General features: G+C 46.6%; 1 protein-coding gene across 1 annotated transcript; it reads left to right on the top strand.

Moving 5' to 3' along the window:
• Window positions 1-10015: 10015 nt before the first annotated feature.
• On the top strand, window positions 10016-20207 carry SCCPDH (saccharopine dehydrogenase (putative)). Its single transcript, XM_032989406.2, has 12 exons — window positions 10016-10295; window positions 10552-10664; window positions 11551-11631; window positions 12111-12240; window positions 13801-13850; window positions 15137-15267; window positions 15779-15896; window positions 17218-17337; window positions 17456-17512; window positions 18041-18152; window positions 19038-19119; window positions 19566-20207. The coding sequence occupies exons 1-12, from the start codon at window positions 10085-10087 to the stop codon at window positions 19669-19671; spliced, it is 1311 nt and encodes a 436-aa protein (XP_032845297.2). The 5' UTR covers window positions 10016-10084; the 3' UTR covers window positions 19672-20207.
• Window positions 20208-20854: the final 647 nt, after the last annotated feature.

Consider the following 20854-nt stretch of genomic DNA (forward strand, 5'->3'; position numbering starts at 1 on the left):
GCTTAAGCTCATTGCATACAAAAATGTCCCTTCTACTCCTCATTCCAGGAGGAAATAAACTGGCAGGCAGAGAAATGCCATCAGGATGAACACAAATGTCTCAAGCTGCATGGTCCATGAGAATTATTTTAATGTCTATTTTAGTTTTTTAAAAATTTTACTTTAAAAATTTAAGAATTTTAAACATTTTTTTTGTTAAGTTTGCAAAGGGGATGTTATTGGAGGAGGACCCCAAATCTTGACACTTAAATGAATTGTACAATGTCCTTTGCAGGCTTACAGTGGCCATGTTTTAGAGTTTATACATCGTGTAGAAAATTGAGCAGTCTGAATTTTTAAAAAGGTTAGTGATTCATCCATTTGCTTATTCCATAAAATAACAGGTGAACTGTTCTATATGCCAGCCTTCTTTCTGGCAGTTGTTTTGCATTAATGATGGCAAAAGCCCTCTACCACACACCGTTCTATGTTTTAGAAAATATTTGTTACCTGCAGAAGGAAGTTACACAAGCCTGCTGCTTTTGTTTTCCCAGTTCTTTGGAAACAGTCTAGTTTCAATTTGTCTCTAACACCATTACGATTGCATTTGTTCTTTTTTACTTTTCTGGAAACTTCTGAAAAGGAGAACTTAGCTTTGTGAAGCAGAATTGATGTGAACTGTTACAGGACAAGTACAAAGATCCTTTGCCTGTTTATTCGCTTTAAATTATTTGGGTTTGAATTTAGCTATTCAATCAACAGCTGGTCGTGATCTTTGAGCATAGAAAAACAACACAACTCACCAGAGGGAGCTCAGACACAGTTTCTGAGCCTAGCAAGGCGCTACTATACTTCACCCTGTTGCTTGCTCTCATTTGTCAGTAAAACTCTCCTGTTGATTAACTTACAGTTTCTGTGTGGGCAACTACATGGCCTGCATTATGAAAAGCACACTGAGCTTTCAATTGCAGATAATTTGCAAATCACTATTAAACTGGGGCAGGGAGGTCTCAAACTTTGATTTGTTTCTCAGCATTGGTAGATATTACCAGAATACTTTTTTCCAGATCATAAAAATGGGTCAGAAGAGGTTTGTTTCCCCTCCTGCCTGCCTGTTCCCTCCTAGTGCATTGCTTCCCCTTTATTAGATCCTCAGATCCATGTCTTGACATCCTTCTGCTGCACATCCTATTCCTACCAACTGGTGTATCTACCTCAGATACTCTATTTTCCTGTCTGAAAAATCACTCAGATACAAAACTTTTCACCTCTGCCCAGCTACTGCATGTCCCCAACCTAATCCACTTGCCTACCTAAAGCACATTAGGTTTCATCAGTACCCTGTGCTTTAACTTATTCTTTTCTTTTGTCTTTCCTTGATCCACCATCCTGAGCTGCAAGTGCAGGCTCAGGCACCACCTGAGTTGCTACTGGAGGCATTTTGAGGGGAGCAGTTCAATGCACTACGTACAGCAGTGAAGTTCTGTTGACTAGCTGTAACTGCTGTTGTGGAAGTGTTTATCTAATGTTCAGGAAGTGGTTAATGACTAAAGATGTCTATAAATGTGCTTCCCTTGTGGCCAGGTAGTTATCTGCCATCAGGCCATCCTCCCCGCATCACACAGTTGCTGTTCATGTGGAGGTATTTGTTCTTGTTCAGACAAGAATTAGCACACACCAGACTTGGAATCCGCTACTGTTGCCACGTAAGCTGATTTTTCCTTTAAAAAACACTTTGAAAAAAGTTTGTATGCCATACCTTGGGAGCCTTTTTGCTGGAGAACACTAATATACTAGTATGAGTCAGAAAAATCATCCGAACCACTTAGGATAGTCTTAAGCGCTCTGCTAAAGAGAAGGTGCTGCAGGAGGTGGTCAGAGAAGATCAGATTGGGGCCTTTTACCCTAATGACCTTGCACATGTTCATCAACAGAGTGAAAATGGTTAATATGGTCAATTCATTATTTGGTATGAGTCAAGCAAGCTTTGGTAGGTGACAAGTAAGATGGTGTTACTAAAGTAAAGCCTTAAATAACTGATTCTCAGTCCAGGTTAGACACCTTGATGCTATCCCCAAAATTCAGAAAAGTGGGAGCTAATTGTCTCTGTGTTGGTAAGTGAGGCTTTGTCCTGACACAAACCAATGCAGGGCTCTACACAGGTCTTGCAAAGAGTCACCTGGAGTGTTGGAGGTATGTCAAGAACATGGCAAAATGTGCTGCACTGCAGATATTCCCCACATTGTAGGACCATTTGGTTCTTTAGTATTTCTCAAAGTACAGTTACTGGCCCTGCACACTGCTGAGCAGGCCAGCTCTATAAAACGAAGGGAATTTGCTGTCTCTGCATTACATTCTGTGTTTTTGTTCTTTCCATCCTCACAGTAAATGATACATGTGCTGACTGCTTAGCTCTAAACTCCATTCTGAGGCAAGACAGTGGCCTGAAAGTTAAACTTCTGCTTTCTACAAAAGGAACAAAAGTTGATCATTCTTGTGGCAATTCTCAGAAAACCTCCATGATGAGATGTATCTGTGAGCAGCAGATTTTGGCAAATGTGATCCATTCCAAGATTACATACACTAGAGATCTGTTAGAATCTTTCCTATGAGGAAGATGGAAGACATTTTGCCTTTGTCCGTAATACAGACAGATGTAAATTCAATTGCAGCTACCCTGTGAGAAGTTCAATTAGGGGCTATTGAATAGTAGCTACATGGGAGACATAAAAGAAGCAGCTTCGAAGTATTGCTTCTCATCCTTATTTCAGCACAGAAATACCTCTGCAGGGTATGGTGGCTGAGAGCACAGGACATTTGACATTCTGCTCTCACCTCCAAAACTCTGCGGCAGCTCTCCTGCACAGAATATCCACACAGAGCAAGAGCAGCGGCAAAAAACTAAATGGTATGATCTCTTCTCCCACTTTCTTTCACAGGAGCAAGAGGGAGAGAAGCTCCACTGCTGCACCATTTCTTCTGCCCTTATCAGGAATTCACTTCCCTTTAGTCTCCGACAGCTCACACAGATGCAGCATTGGTGAGAGAGGGTGGCTTCAAGGGGAGTTATGATGGTGTGAAGGTGTTAAAACTGATATAGGCTTAGAAGGAATAGCTATGTGCTCTGCTTGCAGAGCAAGAGAGAGAGAGGAGAGAGTTAGTTTTGCACTGAGCTGCTGTAGCTTCTGGGTTGAAGACTGGAGTTTTGTGATGGACCATCCCTCCTAACCCTTAATGTAAAGGAAACAGGTGCAGTGGTTAGATGTCTCGCAAAGGAGCTGTTCAAATTAGTACTGGGAAAAAGAAGTCTTTGGAGGTCAAAAGATGGAATATATTATCAATTCAAAGACAGCTACAAGGCTACTGAGAACAATAATGCCTGTGTAGTTCAGTTGTGATCTATAAATGTGACCAAAATGAGCGGTCATCGTTTTGCCAATGTGTAAAACTGGACAACCTGAGAGTCCTTCTTTATGTGTGAACAGACAGTATACAACCTGAAAAAAGAAAAGTACTTGTGGATACTCTGCATGAACACTGACAGAGCATTCAAATGCACTGAACAGAGGCACCTGGGTGTGGGGTCAGGCCTTGACTGGCCCCCAAGAATTTCTGTAGGCACCTAACATCAGTAGAATACAGGGAATAGCACTAAGGAACTGTATGGTTTTGCCTGCAAGTAGTTTTAGCTAATTAGAGCATACAGATATTTTCCCTTTATAATGACCTTGCTTAAATACGATACTAGGAATATTTTAAAAACTATTAGATTCTGTTGTTATATTCACAATGTCATTGTGGGAAAGTTGGCTAGACAATTTGGCAATCCAGTCTAATACTGAAGGCTGCAGACAGTAAAGAACGGGAGATCTACCCTAGCCATCCACTTACTCTTGCTGTGTCGTATGACTTTGTCAGAGTTAACATTCTGGTGCTTTGTCCCACCTACTAACACGCTCAGTTTCAGATGTCTTCTCCACTGACACTCATCAAATCACTGGTCTCACTCTCCTATCAACACCTCCTGTGCTGTGAGGAATGGGCTGTGCTGGTCACTCTGTCAGTCATGTTTTCTCAGGCGCCCACCTCTTTTTGTATGCCAAGTCTTTCACCCTCCATCCCTAGAAGCTTCATCCTCACATTTTTGCAAAGCTTTATTATGCCCCTGTAGTTATTTTTAGCTTAATAATATATACCTTGAACTTTGGATTCTTCCTGGAAGGGGCCTCCATTCCTACTCCTGGATAATTCATTATTTCCTCGATGATTTTCTTGGAACTGTCCGCAGTTTTACCATCTATTCATTGTAGTGAAGTGGCTGAACTGCAATGCAATGTTTAAAATGAGACTTTCAAATGGAGAGAGATTTTTATTTCCTTCTATGCAATCTGATGCTTCTACACTGCTAATAATCTCCTACATTTGCCATCCACTGGGCAAAACATTTACCCACATTTCTTTTAGCATACCTGTATTCCAGGTTTTAATTCTCCAGTATAGATTAGTTTGCATTTTTCTGAATACCCTCACTTTTAATTTCTTAGCTGCCTTTAAATTATTTCTCTGCAACTATGGGAGAGTTTCATATCTTCAGTTGTTATCATCAAAATGACTACTGAGCTGTGAGGTAGGGCAGAGCCCTGCAGTACCCAACAAGAACTCTCTGGTGTCTAATTCTTTATGTCTTAATTTACTGTGCAACCACTTTTATCATAGAGGTTTCTAATGCAACATTGGTTATTATTTAGCGTCATCAGACAAATGTGCTCTTCCCCTACAGTTTCTTGTTTGGTCTTCATCTACTGAAAAAATCTGTATGTTTATCAGTCTTTTCAAACCTGTACGTGTTTCAAGTTCAGTGTGACAAGTGACCAATGCAGTAAATATCAAATGAAGAGCCTGAACTCCAGCGGCAATCAAAAGCTTTGACCTCTTTTGTATTTCCAGGGGCCAATGGTGCCTTATTTTATTCTTTTAAGAGATTGTTTTGAGTTGTGTATGAATGGGAATGTGTAGACAGCTTATTAAAAAATAAAAGGGTGGGATCTGCAGGTGTCATAGGCTACCATCTGTTGTTTTGTAATTTCCCAATTTCGAAATAAGCAAATAGGTGGAAATAACTTTGCTCATTTATTATTTTTACTTGGCTGAATATGTATTTGTTTGAATATCTATATGTATACAATATTACACATGTATGTATTTGGATCACAACCCCACGCAACGCTACAGGCTTGGGGCAGAGTGGCTGGAGAGCTGCCCAGCGGGAAAGGACCTGGGGGTGTCGGTCGGCAGCCGGCTGAATGTGAGCCAGAGGTGTGCCCAGGTGGCCAAGGCGGCCAAGAGCATCCTGGCTTGTATCAGCAATAGTGTGGCCAGCAGGACTGGGGCAGTGACCGTCCCCCGGTACGCAGCCCCGGTGAGGCCGCAACTCAAAAATCGTGTTCAGTTTTGGGCCCCTCACTACCAGAAGGACATTGAGGTGCTGGAGCGTGTCCAGAGAAGGGCAATGGAGCTGGTGAAGGGTCTGGAGAACAAGTCTTATGAGGAGCAGCTGAGGGAACCGGGGTTGTTTAGCCTGGAGAAAAGGAGGCTGAGGGGAGAGCTCATTGCTCTCTAGAGCTACCTGAAAGGAGGCAGTAGCGAGGTGGGGGTCAGTCTCTTTTCTCAGGTAACAAGTGACAGGACCAGAGGAAATGGCCTCAAGTCGTGCCAGGGGAGGTTTAGATTGGATATTAGGAAAAATTTATTCACTGAAAGTGTTGTCAAGCATTGGAAGAGGCTGCCCAGGGAACAGGTTGAGTCACCATCCCCTGGAGGTATTTAAAAGACATGTAGACGTGGCATTTAGGGATGTGGTTTAGTGGTGGACTTGGCAGTGTTAGGTTTGTGGTTGGACTTGATGATCTTAAGGGTCTTTTACAACCTAAATGATTCTATATTTTTTTTTTTTTTCAAAAAGGTTAGGTGATATTTTAAAAGAAACTAAAATACAATAAATAAAGCATCAGAGCTGCCACACATGGCTAGCAACTGTTGGATTCTCTGCAGTTTTTAATTTCCTCTTTTTTGTCCCAGTCTAAATGGTTTGGTTTATTACAAATTCTTAAGTTCTGTATGGGGTGGCTTTTTGGAGGATATTGCCTCTTGTCTATAAAGTAACATCCTGTATAAATGAAGGTGAAGATACATCACGGCACTAAGAACTGTGGGCTTTGTTCCAGAAACATTTATTCTCACGGTCTTACAGTACTGAGTAACTGTAGCAGGTAGAGAGATGCCTACCTTTTTTTTATTAATCCCTTATATACTCACCCACATAATTTGTCATACCCTGCAGTGAATTATCCACACATTGTTAATAAACCTTATTTCCCAACACCTCTGCCTACCCTTATGCTCTATTCTTATGCTCTATTTTGCATGTGTTCTGTAGTAACTTTTGCAATGATGCAAGTAACTTTTGCAATGGTCTTATTTGATCCTTTGGGGTACAAGACAATTACAATGTTGTGTTTAAAAAAATTGCCTTCATACACCATTGTGCAATTGACATCATATTGCACTCTTTCTGCTACCTTATTATTATTTCAATTAAAAAGCAGTAATGGAACATCTGCGTTCCCACTCTAAAAAACAAAAAGTACCCTAAAGTTATAAATGAGTATAAAAAACTTTACCACAAATATTGGTGTCCAAGAAATATATAAATATTGATAGAAAGGATTTTGTCAGAATACCTACTGTATGAAATGAAGAGACATACAAGTGCTCTTAGAAATGCTTACACAGATTCCTCAGATCCTGCCAGAGGCTCCAGGTGGAACAGGAGAAGCTAGCAAAGGGAGACATGCCCCTTTTTATTTAAGGAATTTGTGAAGGTGTGGCATGTGTGTGTGCGTGCATATGCTTGTGTGCTTCTTTGTCCGCCCAGAAATGGCAGGGACCTCTAGTAATTGAAGTCATTTTAGACTGGGGCAGTCTGTCTAAACAAGGCCTTAAATAAAGTACTGAAATCTTTAAGTATCTGTATGCAGAGGCACATGGAAAAAATAAGCACCTTCAAATCTGAAAAACAAGATTTTAAAAGAAACAGCAGTATCTTTTTTTGTGAGCTTCTAAAGCCGATTCAGGTGGGAACCTCCTTTGCAGAACTGCACTTGGCAGCAGATCTGGCATTTCTTGTCTTCCTATTGGACAAGGGAAAACTGTAGATCATCCTACTGCTTTCCCACAGAATAATTTTTGCAATCCTGCGTTGGTGACACTAACTAGGGAGACAGGTTAACCTTTGCCTTTAGTCAGGACTGCTGTAAGCTTTCCATTTAAAATTGGATCCTTGTCATTGCCTTGATGTTTGCTCTTTCGAAACCTACCTGTCTACTTGTTAGTTTCACAGGCAGGAATGTAAACTGGCTTGGAGACTTTGATTTTTATTCTTTTTTTAACCCAGTGAGCTGGAATGAAAATAGAGATGTCTGCAAACAGAATTCTTCCACTTGCCAACCACATTTCTCTCTCCAGAAAAAATGAGTTGGAGCTACCATGATATTTTATGTAAGCAAAAAAAAAAAAAAAAAAAAAAAACAGGTTTGCCTCGTGTTTTGATGTCCCTCTAGCTGGTTTTAAGGTGTCTTTCTGCAACTCTGAAAGCCTGGTTTCTTGCTTGTGTAAGCTGCAACTTACATGAATTATCTTTCTCCAGCAGGTGTGTTTTAAAGAAATGTAACTGACGTTGAAAGTGTAGATGAAATCTTGAGAGTTGTGGATTGACAAACAGGATAAATCTGCCAAGTTTGGTGTAAAATTTCAGTCACGGAGAGAAGACAGGGTTCTCAGCACTGCATACTAGCTTGTGCTTGCTAAGCCACTGCCTAACACCACAATACAGGTCTTATCAAATACATATGGCCCGAGGAAGCTTATGCAGTCCCAGTTCTTTATAAATGGTTGAGTCAGAGTCATAGGTTTATAAATTGCTGTGTTTTCTGGGAGTGACAGGGGATTAAATATGAAAAGGGGATAATACGTAAGAAGGAGAGGAGGCAAGAGAGGCAAGCTTCTGGAGCAAAGGGATGAAGAAAGCAGGCTGAGGATCCCAGCCAGACCTGCGAGCTAGGTCAGAATCCCTCTGCAATTCGCAGGCTCTTTACAGTCTCCTGTCACTGAAAAACTGCAAAGTCCGAAGAAGTAATGATTTTTGTTAACTTCACAATGGGGGAAAAAATATCTATTGCTTATTGTTGCAATGTTTTTTCAAAGCTTTTGCAAAGGAGAAGGGAAAGTGGATGACCTAAGACAGTGGTCTTGAAGAAAACAGACTCTGTGAATTGGTGGCAGAAAACTGAGCAGAACAAGAAAGTAGCTCAGAGTTCAACAGTATTACAGGCACAGCTGGAAATTATCCCAATGTGTAGGAAGGATGGGAAGGTAGTAAGAGACCAGCTTGACTTCTGAGATGTTCAGTGACCTCAAACACAAAAAAATGATTTTGCAGGGTTGCTCTGGAAATCAGATCAATGAAATGATCTGGATTAAAAAAGAGCACAAAACCCGTCTTTGTCCTTCCCTCCCCCAACTCTTTGTTTTTTGTTAGACCGAGTTGTTTCACTGAGGCAGCTGATAGTGTAGGCCTACAAACAACTGCATCAGCACTACTGAAGGAGTTGATGCTGCTGCTTAGAGGTAAGGATCTCCTGCAGCCTTGAGGATGAGATGTTTAGAATGCATTCAGAAAGCACATTAATTTTCTGTACAAATCTGGAATGGAAAAAGACTGGCTAGGCAGCAGTGATTTGAAAAATCCTCTGAGGTGGAATAGATCATGAGCTGCAGGTACATCAACAATATGACACTTGCAAAAAAAACCCACAAATGTTTGGGGCATGTAGAAACAGGGGCTAATTCTGGCACATCACATAACCTTCTCAATCAATTTAGCACTGACAATGCAACTGTGGGGCCAAGTAGTGGGCACTAGATTTCAAGAAAAATGTAAACCAGCTGGAGACAGATCAGAGAACAGGAAAAATGTATGTATGAAGTGGCCTGTGAGGAAAGATCACAAGATTTTAATGTAGGGAAGACTGAGGAAATGCGTATCAGTTTCCAGCTTTGCATCATCTTTTTTATACACTCTTCAGATATTGAATCTTTTACCAATGTCCTCTATAAACAGGAGAAATAGTGAGGGGCTGAAACTACAGGATGTGGAGATCTAGTTTCTTGTCTCCAGCACTATGTATAACAAAGTGCAGGAGGAGATTGCCTGGGAAACAGTGTGAAAGGGTCTATCACCAGAGGTTTTAGCACAGGTTGGACAGGCATCTCTCAGGAACGGTTTAGATATGGCAGATGCTCCCCAAGAAAAAGGGCCAGTGAGCACGCTTCATGAGGTTGCTTCATGTGTGACTTGCTGCGAGCCTCTGGAATACAGGTGAGCAGCCTGGCCATAAAAACCACAGGAAACATGACTGTACCTCACCGTGCCACGGTCGCAAACGCTCCTTACCGTCGTGGCTTTGCGGTGTCACTGCTTCTCCCCACTGCAACGGGAACTTCAAATTTTGTGTAACTCTGCTCTTGTCGCTGAGCAAAACATCAAGTATTTGCTGTAGTTGTGGGGGGGAAACACAGCATTTCATTTTAGTTCCAGGCAATTAAGGGTTTCCTTTCGATTAATAACAGATGTCACTTCATCTACACCAGCTGTGCTGAAATGATTATGGCAATAACTCATAATAACGAGCTGTGTTCATCAGGAGACAAAATGTATGCTACGAGACCAACAGTGACGCCATCCCTCTACAAACGCTGCTGCTTAAACCGTGGGCTGCAAAGCCTCTTGGCCATATCTCGGTACGCTTTCCTTCGCTCACGGTATGTCGAAAAATCCCCTGAGCGACAGCACCTCTCCCCCCGCCGCTGGAAGAACGGCAAAGGCCGGGCCGCCGTGGCTGAGGGGCCGCGGGGAGCGCGCGCCTACGGCCGCCCCGTGGGCGGGCCGCGCGCCCTGGCGCGCCCCGCCCCGCCCCGCGGGGGGGCGGGCCCGCGTGACCGCGGCCGGTACCCGCAGCAGCCAGGCAGTGCGGCGGCGGCGCTCCCCATGGCGGCTGGAGGCGGCGGGCCGGCGGCGGCCGAGCGGCCCTACGAGCTGGTGGTGTTCGGGGCCTCGGGCTTCACCGGCCAGTTCGTGGTGGAGGAGGTGGCGCGGGTGGCGGCCAGCGGGGAGCTGCGCGGCGGCCTACGCTGGGCCGTGGCCGGGCGGAGCCGGGAGAAGCTGCGGGCGGTGCTGGAGCGGGCGGCCGAGAGGCTGGGTAGGGGCCGCGGCTGCGGGACGTGTGGCGCAGCGCCGCCGAGACCGGGCCCCGTCCATCGGGAGCCGCCCGCGGGCGGGTGTGAGGGGCAGGGCTGAGGGGCGAGCCGCCCGGTGTTGGGGCTTCGCCGGGGAGACGGCGGACCGGGGAGGGGAGGGGAAAAGAGAAGGGGGTGGTGTGGCGTGGCCCGGCCCGGCCCGGCGGGCGCGCGCTGCCGGTGACGGCGCTGCCGGTGACGGCGGTCTCCGGCGCGCAGGGAAGGCGGCGCTCGGCGCGGAGGTCGGCGTGCTGCTGTGCGATGTGGGCGACGCGGCGTCGCTGGCCGCCATGGCGAGGCAGACCCGGCTGGTGCTCAACTGCGTGGGCCCGGTGAGTGCGGCGAGGCGGGCGGTGCTCCCGGCAGAGCTCGGCCCGGCGCCTGCCCCTCCGCCGCCGCTCCCAGCGCTGCGGGCGGCCGGGCTCCGAGGGGCGGGGAGGGGAGGGGAGGGCGGCCACGGCCGCCGGGAAACCTGCCGCCGGGCTCCGGGAGCCGTCCCGAGGAGACGGAGCTTCTGGGAACGGACCCGACGGTAGAGCCGGGACCTGGAGCCGCTGAAGGTCTCCCGCCTCCGCTGCGGGTGGCGTAACTGTGGGCCAGTTGCCGCTGAACTGCAGCAGGGCTTTGGCGGTGGCTTTTGAAGTCGTCCACGGGCAGCGTGGGGAGGAGTTCTGGGTTGGGCCAGAGGGATGGGGGCGGCGCGGGGCTGACGCGAGAGCCGGCGGAGCGGCCCGCGGAGCCGCTGCTGTGAGCGCTCGGCGCCGGTGAGACTCGGGGTGGCGGTGTCGGCAGCGCGTTGGGCGGGGATGGGAGTAGGAGAGCTGGGAGCTGGGGCATGGCAGCGTCCGTGAAACGACGAGTCTTCGAGCGGAGACCGGGCTGGTGATACAGGAGTGCAAGGAGCGTACACGGAGGTGAGAGATGCTGAGCCGGCCCTGGTGCTCGCCTGTGGTGGGAGAAACGGGGTGGAATATGTGCGGCAAGCTCCGTGGTCAGAGAGGAAGTCTGTGAGGCTGCTCCTTCTCACCAGCCCGTCCCCACAACAACAGCAGCAGCAGCAGCAATACAGGCACTACTGGCTCGTTGGCCCACCGAGCAAAATGAGTAGCCACCAAGCGTTTACTCTTGTTGCAGATGCATGTGTTGGCTAAAGCACGCCGGGGGAGCTGCGGTGTGTGGGTTTTGCTTTGTTACGTGTGGTGTCCTTCCCTTCTACAGTATAGGTTCCTTGGAGAGCCCATGGTAGAAGCCTGTGTCGACAATGGTGCAAACTGCATTGACATCTGCGGAGAACCCCAGGTATGTGCCAGTAGAAAAATGCTGCCCTCGGTGACGGGTCTGTTAAAGGAGCATTCTCTGAGTACGTTTCCTGTGTCTGCAAACGCATTTGCACAGCAAGACAAATTCCACCTCCTGAGCTACAGTTTTCAGATGCGATAATTACTGTAGTGCATGCGTTAATGTCTATTAGTTGCATTGCTTTCTTACTTTTGACCGAGAGCCTCTTGGGCTCTCTCTGGAAATCCAGAATTTGTGAGTTCTGCTTCCAGTCTCAGTGGTGATTCTACGCAGGAATTTTGTGTGGATCACACTTGTTTGCCCTGCTGTGAGTCTGTGATACCGTAAAGCAGGAGTAATACGTATCTGTCCTAAAGATGCTTGTAAGTGGTTGGAAGCAGGTAGGGAGCTGTGGTAGGGCTGTAAAGCGCTGATGGCTCCCGTTGGGTATGGCCAGGCACAGAGTTCCGCTTCAACTATTTGTCCTGACTGTGTTGTAGTTTCTGGAAGGAATGTACCTGAAATACAACGAAAAAGCTGCGGAAAAGGGAGTGTACATCATTGGAAGCTGTGGCTTTGACACGATACCGGCCGATATGGGAGTACTGTACACCAGAGACAAGCTGAAAGGTGACTTATTTAAGTGTGACTTTCCGCTGAAAAAGAAATGCAGGTTATGCTTTCAACTGGTTTCCTAAAGCAGCAGTGCTTCCGTGGCAGTTCCTTCGGTCTCTCTTTTTGCCTGCCTTCACCAGCTGACCAGTGCCATCCAAATCGGGTAGATAAAAATTGAAAAGTAAATCCTATTCCCGTTCGACTGGAGGGCGCTGGTCGCCAGGCAGAGGAGGGATTCCAGGTCGCGTCGCTCCCCGAGAGACCAGAACCCCCAGTGCTGAGCAGCGGGCTGTCCAGCCGGCGTGTGGACGTCCCTGGGCAGGCCTCGGCACGCTGCCTCTTGCGTGGGGAGCGTCTTGTAGGGAGGGGAGAGTGGGGACAGGAGGGCTGCGGGAAAGGGATCGCAAAGCGGTGGGTGACCAGATTGCTCGGTGTTCTTCTGCTCCTGCCAGCACGGAGAGGCTGTTGTACTAGTGGAAGTAGGTCGAAGGCGCCATACAGCGCCCTTTTCTTGAGGGGCAGCTGGACAGTGATGGAAAGAGGATAAATACAGAAGTAGATCAATAAATCTTTGAGGAAAGATGTGAGGTGACGTGGTTCTATGCAGATAGTGCTTGCTCCCAATCTGAAGTGAGGCTACTGTGTTCATTGGGTCTGACTTTCAGTTGGAAGGGCCGATAAGAGAACCCACGTGTTTTGCTTTTATGGACTATTAAGACTGCTGTGGGGTGGGATTGCTTTACGCTGGAGCGTATCATCGACTTTCAGTTTAAGAAAACTCTATCTGAATCCGATTGGAGGGGGAGAAGAGGCCTGGAAATGAGTATGTGGTTGGTCATGGCATTCTGATTTGATGTCCGATACCTTTTTTTGGCTGAAGATGTCTTTTTATCTCTTCCTTATCTCTAGAGTTGATAGCACGTGGTGGTATTATCACCCGTCTTTCCAGTTGCTTGCTAGATTGAAATTTGCCCGTACGAGTACAGTTTTACAATCTCAGAAGGAGCTGAGCAAAGCAAAGCCGAATTTGGAGGAGTGGTGGTATCTTGCTGTTCATCCCAACTCGGCATTCTTTGCAAAACACAAGCTGTGCTAAAATTGAATGTTTTCGGTTATCTTGTGTGTTTTGGGGCTTTTGTGGGTTTGGTTTTTTTTTTCTTTGTAGTTAAGGTCTGCAGAAATCTGTGAGTCCATCTTGGTTTCCACCGCCTACATCATCCTTTATCTTGAAACTCGGAGGAAAAGAAAATACAGCTCTTAATATTTTTTGTTTAATTTTTTCCGGTTGGTTATTTACATTATCTCACTGACTAGATAAGACAAATTACAACTGTAGTGAGTAAAGGTAGTATCGGTGACCTCCACTGAAGTACTTTGCCTAAGAAATGTGATACTTGCTAACGGAAAGAGCTGTGGGACTTAACCTGAGTTTATTGCCCTTTGATGCAAAGATGCCACTCTGCCTTTGCAACTAACAGTGCCAGTGGCCTGCTATTTGAGTCTGCCAGAGTGTTCTCTGGCTTTGGGAACAAAGGACAGTGTATATGCCAAGTAATGCTTTCTTCTTCCCTAAAGGTACCTTAACGGCTGTCGAAAGCTTCCTGACAGTGAAGTATGGGCCTGAGGTGAGTCAGTTTATCCCTTCCTGGAAACTCAGAGGCATTGGCAGTAACGTCATTGTAGCCCATGAGAATAACTGTCGTTACATTAATTCAGACCAAGGAACGAGCTGGCAGTTCGCTGATGATGAAATCTGAGAACTTTGTTCTTTGGGAGCTCCTAAAAGGATCCCAAGCAAACAGGCTTTTGTAAGGCTCGTTTGCATAGGCTGTCTCCCTGAAGTTTGTTGTGTTGCTAAGCTGTTTCACGAAATACTCAGTTTTTTGCAGAGATGTGGGAAGGATTCCTACACAAACTGTAACCGATACTGATCGCGTGCTGCCGGTAATCCCAGCATTTGGCTGTTTGTTGGGTTTTCTTTATCGTTTGTTTGGGGGTGGGGTCGTTTCAATATATTTTAATGCATGTAATCATAATGCGTCTCTGTAATAATTATGACAGCGTGTGAGGTATGTAATAATTCTAAGGTCGTTACTAAAATAACGCAGTGATGACCCAGACCAAGCCGGCGATGGTGCCCGATAGTGGAGCATTCCTGCCCTGAGAAGCCTCTTGACAGACGGGGAACAAGGCGTAGCCTGTTCTTAGGAACATCTGGAGGAGTCGGGGAGAGTCCCCTGGGGTGGGAGAGTAATATCTCTCTGTTAAAGGACAGAGGATAGTAGTTGGGGAGAATGTATAAATCTGTATGTTGGGTATAAAGGTGGTTTATATATGGAGCACGAGTTGTAAGTGGTGCTAAGGAGGGATTTCAGTAATGAGCATGAGCTACGGCGGGATGGTTGGAAGGCAGAGAGGGGAATTTCGTAGCGCCTGACCTCTGCTCATCACTGAAAGCTGAGAGAAAGGAGGAGGGGCGGGGGGAACGCGCTATTACGCCGCTTGTCTTCCGGAGCTACGGCTGTGCGTCCTGAGGCCCGCTTCCCGGGAAGCGGCTGGACACTGCCGCTGAGGGGAAAGGAGAAAATACATTTCTTGCTTTCCTTTGCTTCACGTGCGGCCTTGGCTTTTGCTTTCTTAAACTTGACCCTCGAGAGGATTTTTTGCTGCTTCTTTTCTCCACTCCCTGTCCTACCGAGGAGGGGAGTGGCAGAGCGGCCTGGTGGGCGCCTGTCCTTCAGCCCAGGTCAAACCACCACACTCGGGTGTACTTTAATGCATGTAATCATAACACACGCATGTAAGAATTGTAATAGTGTGTAGTCTCTGTAATAATTCTGAGCTCGTTATTAAAATAATACACGAAGCCTTCAGGTACCAAATTAACTGCTGTTTCTTGATGTGTCACCAGGGTTGCTGTATACATGATGGGACCTGGAAGTCAGCTGTTTATGGCCTTGCGGATCAAGACAACCTGAGGAAGCTTCGAAAAAAGATAGGCTATGCCCCTATCCCAGTGGTTGGTGCCAAACTTAGGAGAAGGTATAAGAAGCATAAGATGTGAAACGGGCTGTCTTTTGACAGTTCCAGTGTTTCTCATATAGATGGTTAACCTGTTCTTCAACGCTGAAAAGATGCATTTAGGACTTGAGTATAGTAGGAACACATAGCTGCCCGTCTAGTGGAATGGAAGACAAGTTCAGCTTTACCGATTCATTCCTATGTTACTGAAAAAAGAACATGTCCCAGCACTCACTGAGTCTCAAGGTTAACTTGTTCTAAGAGCCTTTTAGTGACAGGGCAGACTTTCGGGTTTGATTTCAGAAGCGATCAGTAGAATGAGGAAAATGTTATTTTGATTATCAAATTTCTATTGTGTGTGGAATTTTGGGTTGAGCCAGGGATAAGTTTGGAACGGTTTGCTTTCAGCGAAGAGAGAGAGTGTCATGAAAATGCTTGAGCAAAAGCCCGTGTTACTAGGGCTGTTACGATCGGTTTCTCTCAGTTTGCGTGAACATCTGCACTTTCTGATTTTTCTTTTTTGCATTTGCAGGGGATGTGTGTTTTACAATCAGGAATTCAAGGAGTACTCCATTCCGTTCATGGGATCTGATGTTTCTGTTGTGAAGCGATCTCAGCGTTACCTGCACACACATCTGCAGGAAACACCTGTAAGTTACTGTTACTGGTATACTATGTCTTTATTACCATTTTCAGCAAATCTTCCCTTTAGGTGATAACTGTTCTTGTCGCAGATCTGTGTAGTGGGGTTTCTGTAGCTAGGTAAATAGGAATGAACTGCGACATGCTTTTGCTTCTGTAAAGGAGGAGACTTGTTTTGTTGATCACGTCTGGAAGCTGCTTGCCCTGATGTACTCCAGGTTCCTCTGGGTGCACGGGCCTGTTTCATGCTATGTGATATGCTACCTGATGAGCTTGCTCACTGCTGCTAGCCTTGTAGTTGTGAGAGTCTCTTGTAGGGTCCTCCAGCTCTCTGAGGTCTGGGTGTGTATCTGTAGGGGGTGGAAGCCTTGAGTCACAGAAGTGCTTGAAAAGTAGGCTTCGTGGGTTTGGGGAACGTTAAACACATTAGATTCTGTGTCTGTACAGGGGCTTTTTTTTTTTTTTTTTTTTTCCCTCTATGCCAGAGTTGCTAAAAGTGTCATAACTGTGGTCTGTGTAACTATAGTCAGGTCAGTACAGTGTAGTAAACATTCTGATAAGGAATTCATGTGCTGCTCTTCTGTATCTGGAGACTGCCTTGATGCTCGGGTCTCCGGTGTGCAGAGTAACGGCAGTGTGAAGCGGTGGGGGTGGAAAAGACGCTTGGTTTTTGTTTTCCATGGTTTCCTGAGAGGAGACCAGCACGAACAATCTGTGTAACAGCTGTGCAGAACCGCAGGCATCGGTTAGGAGACGGAGGTGAGATAGCGCTCTAAAAGTGTACTTGGAAACTATTGATGAGAAGGGCTTGCCATTGCTATTCCGGAATTCTCAAGGCGGGCCTCGGTTTCTCTTAAGCTAAAGCACAAAGAGGAGGAAAGGAAGATCTGGGGAAAGGATCCTGAAATCAGATACCAAAACGCATCTTGCTTTAAGATTTTCTGCTCTTGTTTACCATGCTTGCTCCCTCGCCGTTCTGCAGTTACACTGTCTTCTCATAATGAACTCTGAAGCGTTATTCAAAGGGTTGTTTAGAACTAAAACAGTTGTTCAAGGCCCTGTTCAAACAGCTGTCTTGTATCAGAGAACTGCGTCCTAATTTGGGGGTAGATCTATTGTGTGTGGAATTTTGGGTTGAGCCAGGGATAAGTTTGGAACGGTTTGCTTTCAGCGAAGAGAGAGAGTGTCATGAAAATGCTTGAGCAAAAGCCCGTGTTACTAGGGCTGTTACGATCGGTTTCTCTCAGTTTGCGTGAACATCTGCATGAAATGAATTGATGCAAAACTCCTAATGTAAGTTCAGTCACTGAAAATATGTTTTGGCCTCAGGTGCAGTTTGGCGCTTACATGAACATAGGTGGCCTTGGCTCTGTTATCAAGCTGATGTTTGCTGGCTTTTTTTTTCTTCTTCTTGTGAAGTTTAGCTTTGGAAGAAAACTTCTGACAAAAGTAAGTGTTCAAACCACAAAAGAATTAAGCGGGTGGAGATTAATTTATTCCCCCTCTAGTTGATTGTTGGTTGTCATTTTTTCTTCTTTTTCCCCTCCTCTCCCCTCTTACTATATAGTACCCGGAATTTTTCTCTGCTGGACGCTTCTCGAGGAAAGGACCAACCCAGAAACAGGTAACTGGCTGCTTTCCATCACAATCATTGAAGAGGTTTGTTATGGTAGGGGTGGAGCAGTAATCTAGAGTCAACTGCAGAGTCTCAGAGAAATAATTTCTAATTGGACATTGTGTGCGCCTGTTCAGATAGATTTGAATATTTAAATAATCGCGCCTTCTGCTATTAGACATCAAAGTGTGTGGACCTCCTCTGAGGGAAAAATGGATCTTGTTGCTGGTCTGATATATTTACACGGATGGCCCAGCACTCAGTCTGCCGAAGGTGATGGCGGAGGAGTGAAAAACCCAGGAGTGAAAGCACCGAGAGAATAAATGGACTTTAGAACAGTAACAGTTCCAACCAAGTGGAAGTGATTAAAGATTCAGACGAGACTGTACCTTTTAAGCAGTAACTCAGAATTACTGTTCTCCTGTTTAGACGGATCACAGTATTTGGCGTAACAGATACCTTTGTATTTCCTACTTGTGCTTGCCTGATATAAGTGAGTTCCTGTTTTGGTGACCACGCTTGTCTTGCCCACGACAGATGGATGGAACCTCTTTCACGATGACTTTTTTTGGCGAGGGTTACAGTGAGGGGCAAGATCCCCAGAATGGGAAACCGAATGTAAAGATCTGCACCGAAGTGAAAGGGCCAGGTATGCATGTTCGTAGCGGCTGGCTGGTTTTGCCTCACATTCCCTACTCTCAACCAGGTTTATGGTTTCACTGCTGTGCCTTTCGCCCTCGAGGAGCTCTTGCAATATGAGTAAGGTCAAGAGCCTTTACAGAGTGTCTGTCACCCTGGGCACTAGCATTCATTGTGACCTGGTTTTTGAAATAGCCAAGTCCTTTGCCTTCTCGTCATTCTCTTTCCTTCTGACGTTCTCCGTTCCAGTTGTCATTTTTGCAGAGTAGAGCAGAGCAGTTCCAGGCAGAGTGCGTTACGGGTAGTTTCCAGTTGTTACGGCCTGGACTTAAACTTGTTTCTCTCCAGTCCCCTGTGAGTGAACTTAAGCAAATCTGGCGTGGTGTCATTTCTAGCTGTAACGTACTTGTCTTCGGGTCCTTCCTTGGAGGGGAGACGATACCTGAAGTAAAGCTTGGAGACAGCGAGCGTGTCCATTCAGAGAGGCGTTAGTGAAGCATAGGTGCTTCAAAGAACTGGAGATGTAGCCGAATGCAGCAGTCTCACAGCAAAAGTCCAAATTTAAGCACAGGATGGGGAAAGCTCTTGCTGTAGTGGAGAGCCCTCTGTCAGCATGAGCTGACCGCTCGTGGTGGTTGTGTGGCCGCAGGCCTGTGTTTGAAGCAGTGTGTGTCCAGGTTAGATCTTGAGGGCTTCACCAGCTACTTGGGATGACTGCCAGGTAAAAAAGCTGGTCTTAAAAGGGGAAGGCTGTTTCATTGCCAAAGAGATTATTCTTCAGCTTGCTGTAGGTAAGAGCAAGCTTACATGCTACGTTTCAACACACCGTAGATTGATTGGTTTGATTTTGTTTTTTTGTTTCATTTTCTTTCTTTTTTTTTTTTCTTCCTCTCAGAGCCTGGCTATATTGCTACGCCAATTGCGATGGTTCAAGCAGCTGTATCTCTTCTGGAAGATGCAGCTTGTCTGCCCAAAGAGTAAGTACTTTCCTGTGCAGAACAGCATGACCTCGCTTAAAGCTTCTGTCTGCGTACGTTTCTCTGAAAATACAGACCTCATAACCCAGTGGGTTTCCCTGTTACTCGCCCATTTGGCTGTGCAAGGGAGATTCTTCACCGCAAGCTGAGTTAAAGCCACTTATTCTTCGCCTGCCTTTCAGTTGGAAGGACGCGGTCATAGGTTTTCAGTAACGCTCTTGTGCAGCATCTGTCGCACCTGTATCTGTATTTTCAGTTAACGGTTTCTGCTGGATTCAGAAACGAACCTGTGACTATAACCAGCTTGCCAAGCTCCTCGTACGCTCTCTCCTGTGGGACAGAGTGGCTTCTTCTTGCTTAGCCAGGGAAGCACATCTTTGACTTCAAGCCAAGGTGTCACTCAGTCACTGCACCACTAACGTTTTTCTCTTGACTTTCATTAACAGGGGTGGCGTATATTCTCCGGGCGCTGCCTTCTCCAAAACAAAACTGATTGATCGCCTCAACAAACACGGTGTCGAGTTCTCCGTTATTAGCAAGCCTGAGGTCTGAAGTCAAAACAGAACCGGACAAGCTAACACCTTTCCTAGGTCTAACTCCAGTAAAACCCCTTGGGCTTTTCCAGCCAAATCACAGAGTAGGTTCACTGTGCTGTTGTTTACAGCAGAAACGGAAGAAAAACTGAGCTAAAAGTTGTACCACCCTTTGCTGCAGTGAGCCAAACCCGTCAAGGGTATTTTAATTCACAAGCCTCTTAAATCAGTGACACAGTGGGTTCTAGTGCCGGGGTTCCGCTGGATCGTGTTCATCTAAGTTACTACCTAATGCAACCACCCCGGCATCTGCCTCACGGGCAGCCACCGCCTTCTCCCTTCGCCCCACTGTGCCACTGCCAAGAGCAGGCAGGCCCCGGGGAACTGGCACCTTAGGAGATGACAGCACCTGCTCCTCCTCATGCCGGCTTGGGACAGGTGCCGTTACTTGGTGGCGTTCTTGCTTTCAAAGCCTTAGTGCCCACAGTGAAACAAAATGGAGGAGTAGTTTTGTCTTTTTTTCCTGTGTTCTAATAAAGATCAGCTGGCTCGGTCCTGGCGTCTCGAGGTGCAGTGACTTGCGTCCCTACTGGACTGTGTGGAGGGAGCTGCGCTTAAAAAGGCGGGAAGGGCGAGCACTGCTCGGTGTCGGGGCTGCGCCGGGGAGGGGAGAGGGGAGAGGAGGAGAGGGTGGTCCGGCCCGGCGGGCGCTGGTGGTGCCGGTGTGTCCAGGTGGTCTCGGTGACATCGGTCTCTGGCGCGCAGGGAAGGCGGCGCTCGGCACAGAGGTCAGCGTGCTGCTGTGCGATGTGGGCATCTCGGTGTCAGTGGCTGCCAGGGCAGAGCAGCAGATCTGAGTTGGCCAATAAAATATTCTATATCATGACGTTAGGCTCACTATATAAAGGAGGGGTGGATGGGAAGGGGCACTCTCTCACTTCCAGGATTGTGACTGCGGAGCCTTGGTATTTCGGGGAGGGGCTGGGTGTCGGTCAGCGGGTGGTGAGCAACTGCACGGTGCATTGCCCGTTTCTAATTTCTATTACTGTCACCGTTTTATTTTATTACCATTAGTAAACTGTTTCTATCTCAACCTGCAAGTCTCCCTTTGCCCCTCCAATTCCCTCCCCCATTCCCAGGTGGGGGAGGGAGGCCGAGCTGCTGCGTGGTTGTTAACCGCTTCTTAAACCCTGAAAAGATGT

Source organism: Tyto alba, unplaced genomic scaffold, assembly GCF_018691265.1.
Source record: "Tyto alba isolate M040663 unplaced genomic scaffold, T.alba_DEE_v4.0 Super-Scaffold_22, whole genome shotgun sequence".
Classification (NCBI taxonomy): domain Eukaryota; kingdom Metazoa; phylum Chordata; class Aves; order Strigiformes; family Tytonidae; genus Tyto; species Tyto alba.